The following is a 14,278-nucleotide window of genomic DNA, read 5'->3' on the forward strand; positions in this document are numbered from 1 at the left end:
TGAGGGTTCCACCATGCGATGAATCAGAGGCTCCGGGAACCCTAGGAGCTTAGGGCATGTACAACGCTGGCTTCTTAGGCAGGCGCTTGAGATTCCAAATAAAATCAATTATTATAAACTATACAGCTAGGAGTCCAGAGCATAGTTTTAAAAACCAGACCGGTGATCGAGCCGGTGAGGCTTTCGGTTCAGTATTTTACCGGTCAAACCACTGGTTTACCGGCTCTTGGTTCAAGTAATGCATAGTGCAACCACTCTCCTTCCATGATTTCCGATAGCTTTCAGCAAACTTCTTAGTAGCTTCAACATTTTTTGTTAGCAAAGGGCCACACATTCGATACATGACTAGTGGTTGGGGCGCCCCATGGGGCGCCTCCTGGCTAGAGCTGTGCGTCCCAATTCTGAACATGTTCCTTGATATTTAGCACCATGACAAAAAATCAATGGACACAGCTGCATGTTTTTTTCTTTATTTATTATACTTAGCTCCGCTTCCACAGTAACTGTTCAGAGTTGTGTTCTGGGCCAAAGCAGCAGACAATGTTTACTGAACACCACAAACTTAACATTCAATTTTGCAAGGCAATACCATGAAGAATGCTTCCAAACTCATGGTGATTTGAAGCAGTACCTAGGCAAAACATGTTTGCATGAAAGAAATTCAAAAGGATAGCTCAGTGGTCGATAAAGCACATCACCAGGGAAACCAAAATGTACGAGTGTCTTGCACATGGATAGCAGCACTTCTGATTTAACATACATCAAATATCTCAATAGAGTTGTACAGCTCTCGATACAACCTTCTCAAGCAGAAAAAGAATGCTATAAATTCCAGAGAATAACACGGCAGGTTTTACAATTAAAATAGGCAATTAGCAAACTTACTTCTCTCTGAAATATAAGAAAGTTACCTATTGAAGTTATTAAGATTTAGTTATATGCACTTCCATAAAAGGGATTCACTGAAGAAGAAGCGATCCTAGTTAATGGAAGCAGGTTCTATGTTAAGTTCCATAATGAAATTTCATAAAATGCAAGAAACTGCAAGGCGCTTACACAACAGATTCACAAGGAAACTTTACATAATCCTAATAACTACAATTGTAGCACCCAGGGTGGTGTATGTATCAAGCAACCTGTGAAAACACTAAAAACCTAAAGTTAGTGGTAAACAGAAAAAAGTAGCAAAACTGCAATTGTCTTTATCATCCATGAATCATTCCTTTGTTACTGAATGATTATTTTATCCTGAGCCCCACATGGTTCAGCGTAATCACTCCAAATAGGACATCCAGGCATAGATGATAATTATAACAGCAATCTAAATTGGGCTAGAAGCAACATTTTTTTCCTGTAACACACTATTAAAAGTGCCCTATAATTTGACATTGACAAAGGACTTGGAAACGCTATGTTTGTACATGAAGGTCCAAACTAAACACAAACAAATATTTCATTTCGGAAAAGAAAAATAGCACAATAGAGCCTCTTGACATATCCTGATATCATGTCATGGTAGAGTAGATATCACTATGTAGAACAAGTACTCTGAGGAGGAAAAGTTTCAGTGGAATGATAGCACAGGGTAGGAAAATTGAGTTCACCACGCTTTAGCCTCCAACAGAACACAAGTCTGAACCCGAAAGCACATGACATCCTCCCTACTGAAAAATAAAATCTTAAACATTACGCTGCTAGCTTCGCTTATTCTCGATTTATATCATCATTGCATAACCTCCTCATCAAGACCTCTAACGCCAATGGTGTGAGCAAAATATATGAACATTTACATAAGAAAATATAGCTCATACCTTCTTACTTATGAGTTTGCCTCTGAAAATTGAACTTAGAATTGTATGATCGCAGACAATCAATGCAGCCTTGCTAGACTGCACAAAGACACAACTGGTTACAAAGTTACATTAGCCTCCTAGTTGCAGTAAATAATGCCAATGACAACATCAGAAATTTAAACAAATGGCAGCAAGAACCAACAAATGGCAGCAGTAACATGGACAACCAAAGTGTTACAAGCACCATCATGTGAATAGAAACTAAACGAGTTACATAAGTAATTCTTTCAACCCATTTGCTTTGAAGGAACTGACAAACCAACAAACTAACAAAATATATACATATTCGAAGAAAGCTCTACACAGTTTGTGATGCAGACCTAAGCATATCCAACTACCGAGTATAAGCGCAAGAATTGTTATTCAGTCACGTGTGAATACCTAAAGGGATGAGATAAATTCCTTTATCTACATAACTGTGGTACACATACAAGTCACACTGCCGAATAAATAAGAGGTAGAGCTGAACAATTAATAAACACAGAGGAATCACACAATGTCCCAAACAGAATAAAAAGAACCTACGCAGATGGACTAATAACATGCCTAAAAATTAACAACCATGTAGAAATTTAATCTATCACATGCAAATGCAGGACAGGGAACCCAGTGGGAACGAAGACTGAATATAAAACCCGGGCATCCTTTTGATTATGTTCTCATGTATCAGGAGAAATTTCATATTATCCCGTGGCACTGAATGGAACAGATAATAAGATATGTACATTATGCATAAGGTGGCATGTCATAGAAACACAAATATCTGAAAAGGAGTAGCGCTAAACACCAAAAAAATAGAGATTAATACAGTATATTCATTTTCTAGTGAATCAGAGTAAACTGAACATGATCTCATACATGAAGATAAAACTGAAGAGATTTGAGTAAAATCTAATCCTCTCCAGGAACAACTGGACTGCACATATCAATTATGAATGTATTTTGATAATATCATCGATATGTGCAACCAATTGATTAACCATCACCTCCATTCATTGAGCATACAACGCAATTTTGTTCTTTGCGAGAAAATAACAGCTATAACCTACATGTTCCATATTTTGTTTTGGCTTAACCACAATAAAGGCTCGGATCACTGGAATAGGTTGTTTTGTCAACTTGATATTATTCACTGATAAAACAATGAAAATAAGATAGTGCTACATTAGCCTTGTCCAGAGCACAACATGCACAATGAATGATGTTTACATACTGTTTATAGGTAATATTCATGGAAACTACGTTAGCGATAGAGATACTTATGGTACCAACAATAGCCATGAGAGCAGCTAAATCACAAAGCGTAAGAAATATATTTACTACAACTTTCATTAGATGGTTGAAATTCATGACACGTCACATAGATGTATGCACCAATAGCATGGCAAGTGACAAAACAAATCATGAAAGCGTCTATCTGAGTAGAAACCACATCCGGAGTCATAGTTTCAGGAGAAATAATCTCGCCTGCCACTCAAAAGAGTGCAGAGGTGCGGTAGGAGAAATTCCACAAGTGATACAAACTGTTCAGTAGGTGTGTGCCTCATGGTCTATACCAGCAATTTTATTTGTGCTAGAAGGTATTTCTACAAATATCAGGTTTGCTAACAGATTAGTAAATTTGTCGCAGTCAGGGAAACGATAACAGAAAATCCTGATTTGCCTTGCTCTTCTCCTTTTATAGGCATTTAGTCAAAAGATTGATGATAATTAAATCGGAAACAAACTTTCACTGATTAGGAATTATAGCTACCTGCAAGTAAAAGACCCACTTTATCATCATTTACAAACGGAAATAAAAAAATGGACAATCAGAGAAGCAGGAAAGCTGACCTTCTTGAGTTATGGATTTCAAGGTAGGATACCTGAACTCCAATATGGCCGAGCCAATCCTTTAGCCTGTAGAAAGGGCTTTAATTGTTATAATATGCCCATGTAGACTGTAAGAACTGTGGCAATACGCGAAATAAGTACCTTGTGATGCATTAGTTCTAAGCGTGAAGCCTCATCAACATTGGCTCAAGCCGCTTCATGGCGTTAGCATCCTCTCTATCAGTCGCAGGAGTTCTTGTTCTCCCTGTCCCGCATCGGCCTCTTCACTTCATGCAACCATCGGCAACAAGCCAATCCTTGATCATTCGAGGCACATTGACCAATCCTAGATACATCACCATAGCCTATTTAGATTAGTATAGTAGTACCTTGTTGTCGACCAGCAAAGAGACCACCGTACACCTCATTTGTCGCGAGAACTGTTGTATAGTATCTTTTCTTGTCCTCCTACAACAAAATATTTTACAAATAATTATAAAGGCGACAAGAAACCTCCAACCTATGATTTACCAGCAAGTAAGAAAAATGTTTACCCAAAGAGAGATTTGTACCACCATGCTGTAACGGTAGGTTGCTGCTGGGATTCGTCTTGGTCTCCAGCTCAGTCCTCTGTCACAATTATGTGCTCCTTCAGAGATGGAGAGGGGTCAGAATCAACTGCAGCAGAGAGATTGCAAATGAATATTTCACTTAAGAAGAAAAATATAAGAAGTACATGAGTACAAGATGGTGACAGAGACATCACACCCCTACCATCATGGCTTGACATTCTCATGCCTCAATGCTCTCGGTTATAGATCCAATTTGGCTAACCCACAAAATGTAAACCGGATAAAGATTCTTTAGCAGACAAAGGATTTAGCTACAATAAAAAAAATCAAGGATCTAAAACCATACACACCTTGAGGAGAAGAGCAGTAGCCATCGACTGCCCAATACTGCGAAATCCCATGAGTCGGGGTTTGCTGCAACCGCCCTGATTTGTCCTGTACTAAGAGAAACAAGCGAATGGACAAGGTCATAACCACAATAGACGAGCAACACGGCGCACACATGAGAGCGAGAGAGACCAGGAGCAGAAGGGGAGAAAGGATCGGAAGAAGCATCACCTTGGCGGCATCTGCATCGGCTGCGTTCGTCGCTGGTCGGCGGCGAGGGCCGACATGGCGACATCTCCCAAGCCTCCAGGGCCGCGCCGGCCGCCGTCGCTCTGGTCGTCGATCCTCCGAGGTTGAGGTGCTTCCGCCTGCTTCCACCACGGGCTGATGCCTTAGATGAAGGCGTGGTGGTGGAGGAGGTCAGGAACCATCCAGATCGGGTGAGGAAGAAGATGAGGGCGTGAGGGGGAGCCGCCGCCGCTGGGACATGAGAGATGGGGAGGTTGCGTGCGGGGAGAGGAAGCGTGCCTCTCTGGCTCTCTTGAGTAATCCAACTGACCTTTATTTCCCTCACTCGTCCAGCCTTTTTTTTTGCCTCTCTGATCGCCAGCCCTCGCGCCACAGGTGGTATCGTGGATAGCCCCAGAGGGCTCCCTAGTACCACGCACTTGCTTGTTCTCAATTGGCCCTTTATACCCGCTACCAATGCTTGCAATTGCATCAATCATAGGCTGATAGTATCTAGAAGTAGTTGCATTGAAAGGGATAGATGCATCAAAAAACTATTTATTTATAATTAAATCAACTCTTTCTACAGCTTCTTGAGATTGCAACACACTCTCTCTCTTTTTATGGTTTGTTGATCACCTGGTTGGCCTCTAGATAAATGAATCTATCAACTCCCTGGTTTGTTGTTGTCATGCTTGATGCAACAGATTTACCCTTTTTCCCTCGAATGGCTCGAGTGGCAGCGGCAACCTGTTAAGGAGATGAGCCCAAGCGAATGAATTGACACAGAAGCATAGAAAACCTAAGGAAACCATGATTTGCACTTTTTCCAGTCTTGCCCTTCTATTTTTCACACAAAACAAGTCAAATAAGGGTTATTTCTGGAAACAGCACTGAACCGTTCGGCTCAGTCCAAATCGGCCGGTTCGGCGGTTCCAGAGAAAACCGGCCGGTTCGCACGGTTTTTCCGGGTCGCTGGCGGGGGCGGTCCTGTGCGCTTAACAAGCCAGCAAGGTCACCGGTTCCGGTTTTTTCCGGTCCAACCGCCGGTCCGGTACGATTTTTAAAACTATGGTCCAGAGCCACAACGGAAGGCGCTAATTTCAGCCGCCTAAAAGTTTTTTTCCCTGCGATAGGATAGAGCGTAGATGCATTTTCTACGCGGGGAAAAGAAGCGAAGCGTCGATGCAACAACTAGCGCTAACGCTAGGTTGTTTCCCGGGATCGGCAAGGAATTGGGCCTAACGGCCAGGAATTTGGTCCTAGCGCCCCTGTTAAGCACCTCCATTATAGATCCCCTTAGAGCTCTTAGGGATTGTTGGAAAGAAAAACTATTATATGTAGTAGCAGGCAAAGATGGCAAAATACTTGAGAAGTTTCTAGAGAGCTATATATCCCGTATGGATATGAATCACGGAGAAAGTTGAAGACAAAAAAGTATATTGATGCCTTAGTATATCTTATTTTCTCCATCACGCAAAAAAAAGGCGGAAGCCCGAAGGATACCGCACACAAAATTAACAGTAGTGTAAGCATCATGACACAACAAACAATCGGGTTGTGATCCCGTCTTTCAACGGGTTGCTTATTTTTGTTCGAAAAAATTCACGAGGTTGCTAACAATGCCCACCTCAAAAAAGGGTACAACTTTACCATCTGGACACCATAGGATATACTAGGCTCCTCATGAAAAGACTCGGTAGCGCACATGTTGTGCTTCCTTTTGTTGAAGTTTTTCCATTGTGGGCTCGACCAATTTAGTGGTTTGCTCGTCCGATTTGATTTAGTTACGCCTTCGTATGATGCTTCCAGTTCAGCCAATCAAAGTGTGTTCTTCCTCTCTCCAACTTGAACCCCTTCCCGGTTTCCTCTTCATCTCCCACTTCCTAGTGTTGGTACCACTCTTTTAAACCTAAATTCCCTAGTTGTCGGCCTAGATTTTTGTTTCTGTCAATATGTAAGATGGCGTCACCGCAGACAAGCTTGGCGAGTCAAGCGAGCGGATCAAGAACTAAAAAGGGGGAGGACCGGCCCTTGATGGTATATTGATGCGGTTGAGGATTGATGATGACGATATTTGATGGTCTCATTTGTGAGGATGAGATCGACGTCCGGAAGGAAGGTATGAAGTGGACTGCTCTAGCCCATGTTCATAAATCAAACTCTTTCGGTGCACAAATGTTTGAACAACATATGTGTGTACCATGGATCCCCACAAAAGATATCAAATTCATATCGTTGGAGGATTTCTTGTTTTGAGTCCACTGCTCATGCCTTGGAGATTGGCTAAAGGTTGCAAAGGGAGGGCATTGGTTGTTTTGTCAGAATGCCATCTCTAAACTCAGTCGATCTAAACTATATTACTATGTGGATTCAATCTCACAACCTTCGTATTGAATATATGATTTGTCAATAACTTGGCTGAAAAGAAGGCCGACAAGGCATTGGTAACTTTGAGAGAGCCCGGGTCCGACTGCATGTCAAGAAGCCTCTTGCAAGGTTTGTTACCATCTTGAGAGGAGGACGGAGAGAGTTTATGATGTCAAATTATGTGGAGCTTTTTTTTGTCATACTCATACCGAATGGCGTATTGGGGAACAAGATGAGAACACCTTCAAGTGGGGAGATTGGCCTAAGGCAAACTCCGAAACTTGCCATGGCCATGTAGGCAATGGAAACCATGGAGGCAATAGGAGTGGTAGGGGCAGCGCCCCCGTTGGACGTGGACGGACCAACATGAATGATTGTGGTGAGTATGTGAGTTGGAGGTTCAGTGCACATCTCTCATGAGGACGAAAAGGATGAATCACTAAAGGGACATAAGTCCGACCAAGTCAGTCGATGTGGATATGCATGATGGGAGAACTCGGGTTAATGGAGCCAAAATGAGTTTGGGCCTTGGTGTTGTAGCTGATAATACAGTCAACCATCACTTGAGAAGGGAGATGGTGGTAACCTAATTGCTATGATGACTGATTTTGTGCCACAGGAAAATGTAATTGCACATACGGTTGTTGTGCCAGAGAAGATAGAAAGAGGAGGTCAAAGAATGACCGAGTTGATTATAACAATTCCCAAGGATCGGCGGTCTCCCTGGAGGGGTCTGTCCGGACACAATGAACATTATAGCATGGATATGTTGTGACTTGGGCAATGTTGCAGTAGTGTGCGCTTCTGGATGTCCTGGGGTGGTATAACCCCAAGGTGGTGTCCTTATCAGAGGCACACCTCGATTTATATCCGACAGAGTGTTTGAGAAGGACTTCAAGATGGTTCAAAGAAAGTTATGGTAGGCGGGAGGAATTCTGATGTTTTGGAAGAAGGAAATGAAAGTAACTCGAATCTATTCTCGCGAAAATTACATCAATGTTTGTATTTGAAGAAGAATTGAACAAGATTTAGAAATTTACTAGCATGTATGGAGATTTTTAGTGGAGGGAGGAATGCAAAACATGGGGGAGACTTCGTGAAATTCATTAGCAGAATAGTCTCCTGTGGTTGGTTATGCGTGTTTTGGATGAAATTCTATATACCCATGATAAACATGGTGGCAATATGCGACCATAAATTTATATGCAACCTTTCCATGATACCCTTCATGCATGTGATCTGCATGATAGAGTTTTATTGGAGATTGTTTCACTCTGCATAGGGGAGCTATGCGACAGAGAGTAGACAAAGCACTTGGTAATGTCTTGGGGTGAGGGATTTTCTAAGGGATCCTCTGGCACTTCTCCACAGAGGGAAGGTTCGATCGTGTGGCAACCCTTCTTGTCCTTAGCAATCCGGCTTGTTGTATTCCTTCATGAGGAGTAGGGAGTTGCAACCCACACTTAGTGAATCAGGGGAACACTAGTTTCCATGGATACGACATCTCACCTATCTCGAGGGAGGAGAAGCTCATACACCACAATGATGGTGGGTCATACCTCTCGATGTAGTACACCTGGTATGATGGGGAGTTGCTCCTTTAAAAGGTGGCAATGGTGCTCCCTTGCGTCCCTCCGACGCCGACGTAGTATCTGACCCACCGTCGGATTGGCTGAGAGGCTGAGGGAAACATGTGCCACTGCTAAGGCAAACCTCCCTCGCATCCATGTGTACATCACAGGCTTTGCGACGCCTCTTGCGGACCGTCGTCATGTACCTGCACCGGGCGAGCTCATCCTCCGAAGCTTCGTATGACATTGTGGGCGGCTTGACCTTCAACGCCGGCTCACGCGGTTGCCTCATCGCATTCTTGTTTGAAGGCACACCAACAACTATGGCGTGGGAGAGGGCGCGAACCGGAGCGGAGGGGTGATAGAATGGAGTTGAGAGGGGACATTAGGGGGAGGAATATATGTAGGTTTTTTTTGGACTGTGTGACTGCCAAGTGGGACTTGTGGGCGATACCCAATGTTGCTGCAGGTGCCCCCGCTCCGACCCTTGTGGGTAGGGGGTGGCACGGGCGAACATGAAATTTTGTTGGGCTCGAAGGTGCCGGTGGGAGCCAAAAATTTAGCCGGGACCCAATATGCATGTTCGAGGCACTATTGGGGCCATCGGTGGAGATGCTTCATAGCTGCACGACCCTTTAGGACCGACATTTTCCTTGTGGCAATGCCAATACAAGGCATGTCCAAACACCTTTTTAGGACCGACATTTCCAGAAACACGTTATATGCGCCATAGCTGCACGACCCTAACCACACCATGGATGTCCTCCTCCTGGCTGGAAGCCACATAGCGGTTGGCAAACTCGTTGTGGGTGACGCAATCGCTGGAAGCCATAGAGCTATTGCCAAAATCGTTGTGGGTGACGCTAAAATGGCGCGTGATGCCTCCGATGGAACCCCTGCGGGAAGTGGGTTTGTTGGGGATGGCGTACAAAATATAAGAAGGCGCTGGACAAAATTGTTATATGGTGATAGATTGAGTGTTGCTTTTAGTGGGACGTCCACCAAAACCCTTAATAGTTTGAAGGTATCGAGACAAAAAAAAGTTCTAGGTTTTTTTTCTAGAAAAAAGGTAAATATAAAAAATCGTGGCCATGTAAGCAACGTTGCCGGGTCGGTCAAACAAGGCGAGCGAGCGTGGCAACCAGCCCTCGCACTCGCACGTGCCAGGCCACGACGGGTCAAAGCCAATCTGCCGACCCAAGGAGCCGGCCGACACTCGCTTCGTAATTCCGCATTTCTCGAGGGACCTGTGCGCGAAACCCTATTTATTCGATAAAACTCCCGGTAAGAATAAGATCCAGCCCCCACCCGAAGCTTCTCTTCTCTTCTCTTCTCCCCCTTCGCAGTCGCAGCCAGCGCGCGCCGGTCGTCGCCCACCCTCCGCCACCGCCGATCCAACCGCCGCCCCAGATCCCGCGCGCGCGCGCAGATGCGGGCGCCGGCGATGCTCCGGTGGGCCCTCGCCGCGGCGGCGCTCGCGGTGCTCCTCGCCGCCGCGCCCGCCGCCGGGTTCTACCTCCCCGGCGTCGCCCCGACCGACTTCGCAAAGGTGAGCCTTTTCCACCCCCTTCCTCCTGCATCGACCTAGGGAGTGAACGAGTAGCCGCTCGCTCGCGCTGGATGGGATCTGGTCAACGGGGCGGCGGTTCCATGCCCAGGATCCCCGGATCCTAGCGCGGCTCGATGATTAGGTTGCCTCCGGCACGGTCCTGCCTACGAGATTCGCGTGGCTGCGCCTTAAATTCTCGCGTTTTTTCCCCTACCTGCATGCGTGCACTTCTGATCCGCACACTAGTCATTAGATTTCGGAGTCAACGCATGCCTACTACCTCACCTAGCTAAGGTTGCATCTGGAGTACGCGTGCTAATTGGTGATTTATCTGGACCTTCTACCTAAGCAAGACTTCGCGATAAGCTATCCTCTGCATCTTGTGATACTGGAGTTACTATTTATTATTTGTGCATGCTCTCCTGGATGAATGTTACATTATGTGTTATAGTAGTTTATCGAGGATCATTCATGGTACATGTATTGTCCCATGTCGACGGTCGATCATGGCACGCGTGCTGCAGCTTGTATGCCACGCGTGTTACTGGGAATTTCTGACACGGAGGGTAGCTGGATTGGTTGATTTGATATGCATAGCGGTGGTAGCGTTTGGACACTGATCATCATAATTTGTAGCTACTACTACTGCTTGATAAGTGACCCTAAACGATTACCTAGGTATTGTTGAAATACGTGGACGTCGGGAAGTGGAAATATTCAGTTTGATCCACAGACCACGGTTGGGGCTCAATCAACTGAGTCAGTGGAGTAGCCATCTCAGCCAAGCGGAAATCTTGTCTTAAGAGAACCTAGTTCAGAGTAATTGCATGTGCCGCAAGCACTTCTTTTTAAAATGTTCATTGCTTTAAAGGCTACAGCCGTTTATATAGATGATCTATGATGTAGTTTTTTCGTCTGCATGTTTCACTTTATAATCTCTGGCAGCCGCAGCTGGCTTTCTTTTGCACTGAGAGACTTATATTTTGGTTGCATCTAATATTTCTACTAGGAGTTATCTGTAACATAGTCAAACTATATGGAATCATAGCATTTTGTTTTTCTGATAAGAATATCCTGGATTGCTATCTCGGTTTGTCTGCAGGGAGATGAACTTATGGTGAAGGTGAATAAGCTGACATCAATCAAGACTCAGCTTCCCTACACGTACTACTCCCTTCCTTTCTGCAAGCCCAATACTATAGTTGATAGCTCTGAAAATCTTGGTGAGGTTCTTCGTGGTGATCGGATTGAGAACTCCCCTTACGCGGTAAGTACTGTACTGTATAAAGATCAAGCCAGGTTCATTGTCCTAACTAGCATGCCTAATGCTTAGCTTGTCGTCCTTGTTTTGCGAACCGCAGTTTCAAATGAGGGAGCCCAAGATGTGCCAGATTGTGTGCAAGCTAACTGTTACCGAGAAAGAAGCGAAGGAGCTCAAGGAAAAGATTGAGGATGAGTACCGTGTGAACATGTAAGTACTATACACGTATTGTTGTTGCACTTCAGTAAACATACTCATTTCCAAGGTGCTGACATGGTTTGCTTTACAGGGTTCTTGACAATCTGCCACTAGTTGTTCCAGTTCAAAGGCAAGACAAGAACACTATCGCTTATCAAGGTGGATATCATGTTGGCGTCAAGGGCCAGTATTCTGGAGTAAGTTCATATTACCACTTCATCGTGCTTACGCTTGTCTTGCACATATGATCGGGCTAACGAATTCACATGTACAAACAATTCTCCAGAGCAAGGAGGAGAAGCACTTCATCCACAACCATCTGGCATTTTTAGTGAAGTACCACAAGGATGAGGAATCCGAACTTTCTAGGATAGTCGGATTTGAGGTCAAGCCATTCAGGTTTTCTTTCAACTTTGCTTGTTGATATTTTTGCCACATAGCTTATGGAATGAAGCTAAGTTGTGCATTCTTTCATATACATTTGCACCAGCATCAAGCATCAGTTTGATGGGAAATGGAATGATGCAAACACTCGTTTGAGCACTTGTGATCCTCATGATAGCAAGTTTGTGATAAATTCTGAAACTCCTCAGGAGGTTGAAGTTGGCAAAGATATCATATTCACTTATGATGTTCGCTTTGAGGTACTGATTTCTTATTGGTTGTTGCATGATACTTTCCTAACCTTGAATGTTAAGCTCTGCTGAATTATGGTTCTTATGGAGTGTTTTGTTGTTACTTCTGCAGGAGAGTGAAGTCAAGTGGGCATCCCGGTGGGACACCTATCTGTTGATGTCTGATGATCAGATTCACTGGTTTTCTATTGTGAACTCTCTCATGATCGTGCTTTTCCTATCTGGTATGGTGGCCATGATCATGATGCGCACCCTGTATAGAGATATATCTCGATACAACCAGCTTGAAACTCAAGAGGAGGCACAGGAGGAAACTGGCTGGAAGCTTGTTCATGGAGATGTTTTCCGCCCTCCAGTTAACTCTGATCTGCTCTGCGTTTATGTCGGCACCGGAGTTCAGTTCTTTGGCATGCTGCTAGTTACAATGATCTTTGCTGTTCTAGGTTTCCTCTCTCCATCAAACAGGGGAGGACTGATGACTGCAATGCTTCTTGTCTGGGTACTGATGGGGCTGCTTGCTGGTTATTCTTCTTCACGTCTCTACAAGATGTTCAAGGGTGCAGAGTGGAAGCAGATAACCCTGCGCACGGCTTTCCTATTCCCAGGGATTGCTTTCGTTATTTTCTTCGTCTTGAACGCCCTTATCTGGGGGGAGAAGTCATCTGGAGCTGTTCCATTCACCACCATGTTTGCCTTGGTCCTCCTTTGGTTTGGCATCTCAGTGCCCCTTGTGTTCGTCGGGAGCTATCTTGGGTTCAAGAAACCCGCCATGGAGCCTCCAGTGAAAACCAACAAGATCCCACGACAGATCCCCGAGCAGGCCTGGTACATGAACCCGCTCTTCACCATTCTGATCGGTGGCATCCTACCGTTTGGTGCGGTCTTCATCGAGCTCTTTTTCATCCTCACCTCCATATGGCTACACCAGTTCTACTACATCTTTGGCTTCCTCTTCCTGGTCTTCGTCATCCTCATCATTACCTGCGCTGAGATCACAGTCGTGCTCTGCTACTTCCAGCTGTGCAGCGAGGACTACAACTGGTGGTGGAGGTCGTACCTCACCTCAGGGTCATCTGCGCTGTACCTCTTCCTGTACGCTGGATTCTACTTCTACACGAAGCTGCAGATCAGCAAGCTGGTGTCGGGCATCCTGTACTTTGGGTACATGCTGCTCGCCTCCTTCTCCTTCTTCGTGCTCACCGGGACTATCGGCTTCTGCGCCTGCTTCTGGTTCACAAGGCTGATCTACTCGTCCGTGAAGATTGATTAGTCGCTTCAGCCGCATGACAGTGGAGCATAGCATATGTTTTCAGGTTTTGGGTCGAGATAACTGTACGATTAAGGTGAAAGCGGGGATCATTCCCCTGAATTTTTTATCCAGTCATATCAGGAAAAGATACATTTTGGGATTAGCTATGCATGATTTAAGTTTATTGTGGTCAGGTGATACATGTGAGTTATTACAAGGGTAGAAGAAGAATACACTGTGATGTAGTTGACTCTTTTCGCAGAATTTTATCAGCCGGTGTATAAGATTCAATTGATTATGACTGGTATAGTTCTTGTTCTGGATTACCCTAATCACAACATTTTGATCATTGTATTTTAAGATCATATAATAAGTTATATATAGCGACCTCTTTTTTAGAAATTCATTAGCTCATCTTTCCAGCAGTGGTGCCTTTCGATGTTTGGACTCTACTGTCTTCCTGGCATTCCACATTGGTGTTTATCTCAAAGATAGCTTTGGGGAGTAGCATGAAATTGGCCCAGCATCGTCGCATGGCTCCGGTCAGAAATGGGCCAGAGTCGAGTCACCACGAGACCAATCAGTGCGTGCCGTCGTGTCGATGTATGCCCCAGCGTCACGAGTATCCACTACAACTCGATCCGATGCTGAGA

The 14,278-nt window shown here is 44.7% G+C and overlaps 2 protein-coding genes across 2 annotated transcripts; one reads left to right on the forward strand and one right to left on the reverse strand.

Moving 5' to 3' along the window:
- Positions 1–3,601: 3,601 nt before the first annotated feature.
- Positions 3,602–5,285, reverse strand: LOC127304406 (uncharacterized). The gene is made up of 6 exons (XM_071821189.1): positions 4,796–5,285; positions 4,588–4,677; positions 4,220–4,314; positions 4,055–4,133; positions 3,828–3,952; positions 3,602–3,752 (listed from the first exon to the last, which is right to left on the reverse strand). Exons 1-5 carry the CDS (start codon positions 5,283–5,285, stop codon positions 3,906–3,908), a joined length of 801 nt encoding a protein of 266 aa, XP_071677290.1. The 3' UTR covers positions 3,602–3,752; positions 3,828–3,905.
- A 4,807-nt stretch (positions 5,286–10,092) lies between these two features.
- LOC127302924 (transmembrane 9 superfamily member 8) lies at positions 10,093–13,923 on the forward strand. The gene is made up of 7 exons (XM_051333657.2): positions 10,093–10,282; positions 11,385–11,549; positions 11,644–11,753; positions 11,833–11,938; positions 12,028–12,140; positions 12,232–12,385; positions 12,489–13,923. The coding sequence occupies exons 1-7, from the start codon at positions 10,163–10,165 to the stop codon at positions 13,644–13,646; spliced, it is 1,926 nt and encodes a 641-aa protein (XP_051189617.1). The 5' UTR covers positions 10,093–10,162; the 3' UTR covers positions 13,647–13,923.
- Positions 13,924–14,278: the final 355 nt, after the last annotated feature.

The sequence above is a fragment of the Lolium perenne genome, chromosome 5 (assembly GCF_019359855.2).
Source record: "Lolium perenne isolate Kyuss_39 chromosome 5, Kyuss_2.0, whole genome shotgun sequence".
NCBI classification, from domain to species: domain Eukaryota; kingdom Viridiplantae; phylum Streptophyta; class Magnoliopsida; order Poales; family Poaceae; genus Lolium; species Lolium perenne.

What these genes read in the sequence shown, in the direction of transcription:
- LOC127304406 (XM_071821189.1), bottom strand. Translation starts at nt 5,285, where the DNA reads ATGCAATTGCAAGCATTGGTAGCGGGTATAAAGGGCCAATTGAGAACA. An exon ending in CCGATGCAGATGCCGCCAAG is followed by an intron (nt 4,678 to 4,795) that starts GTGATGCTTCTT and finishes TGTTTCTCTTAG; the next exon opens with TACAGGACAAATCAGGGCGG. An exon ending in TGGTACAAATCTCTCTTTGG is followed by an intron (nt 4,134 to 4,219) that starts GTAAACATTTTT and finishes ATTTTGTTGTAG; the next exon opens with GAGGACAAGAAAAGATACTA.
- LOC127302924 (XM_051333657.2), top strand. Translation starts at nt 10,163, where the DNA reads ATGCGGGCGCCGGCGATGCTCCGGTGGGCCCTCGCCGCGGCGGCGCTC. An exon ending in CCCCGACCGACTTCGCAAAG is followed by an intron (nt 10,283 to 11,384) that starts GTGAGCCTTTTC and finishes GTTTGTCTGCAG; the next exon opens with GGAGATGAACTTATGGTGAA. An exon ending in TTTGAGGTCAAGCCATTCAG is followed by an intron (nt 12,141 to 12,231) that starts GTTTTCTTTCAA and finishes CATTTGCACCAG; the next exon opens with CATCAAGCATCAGTTTGATG.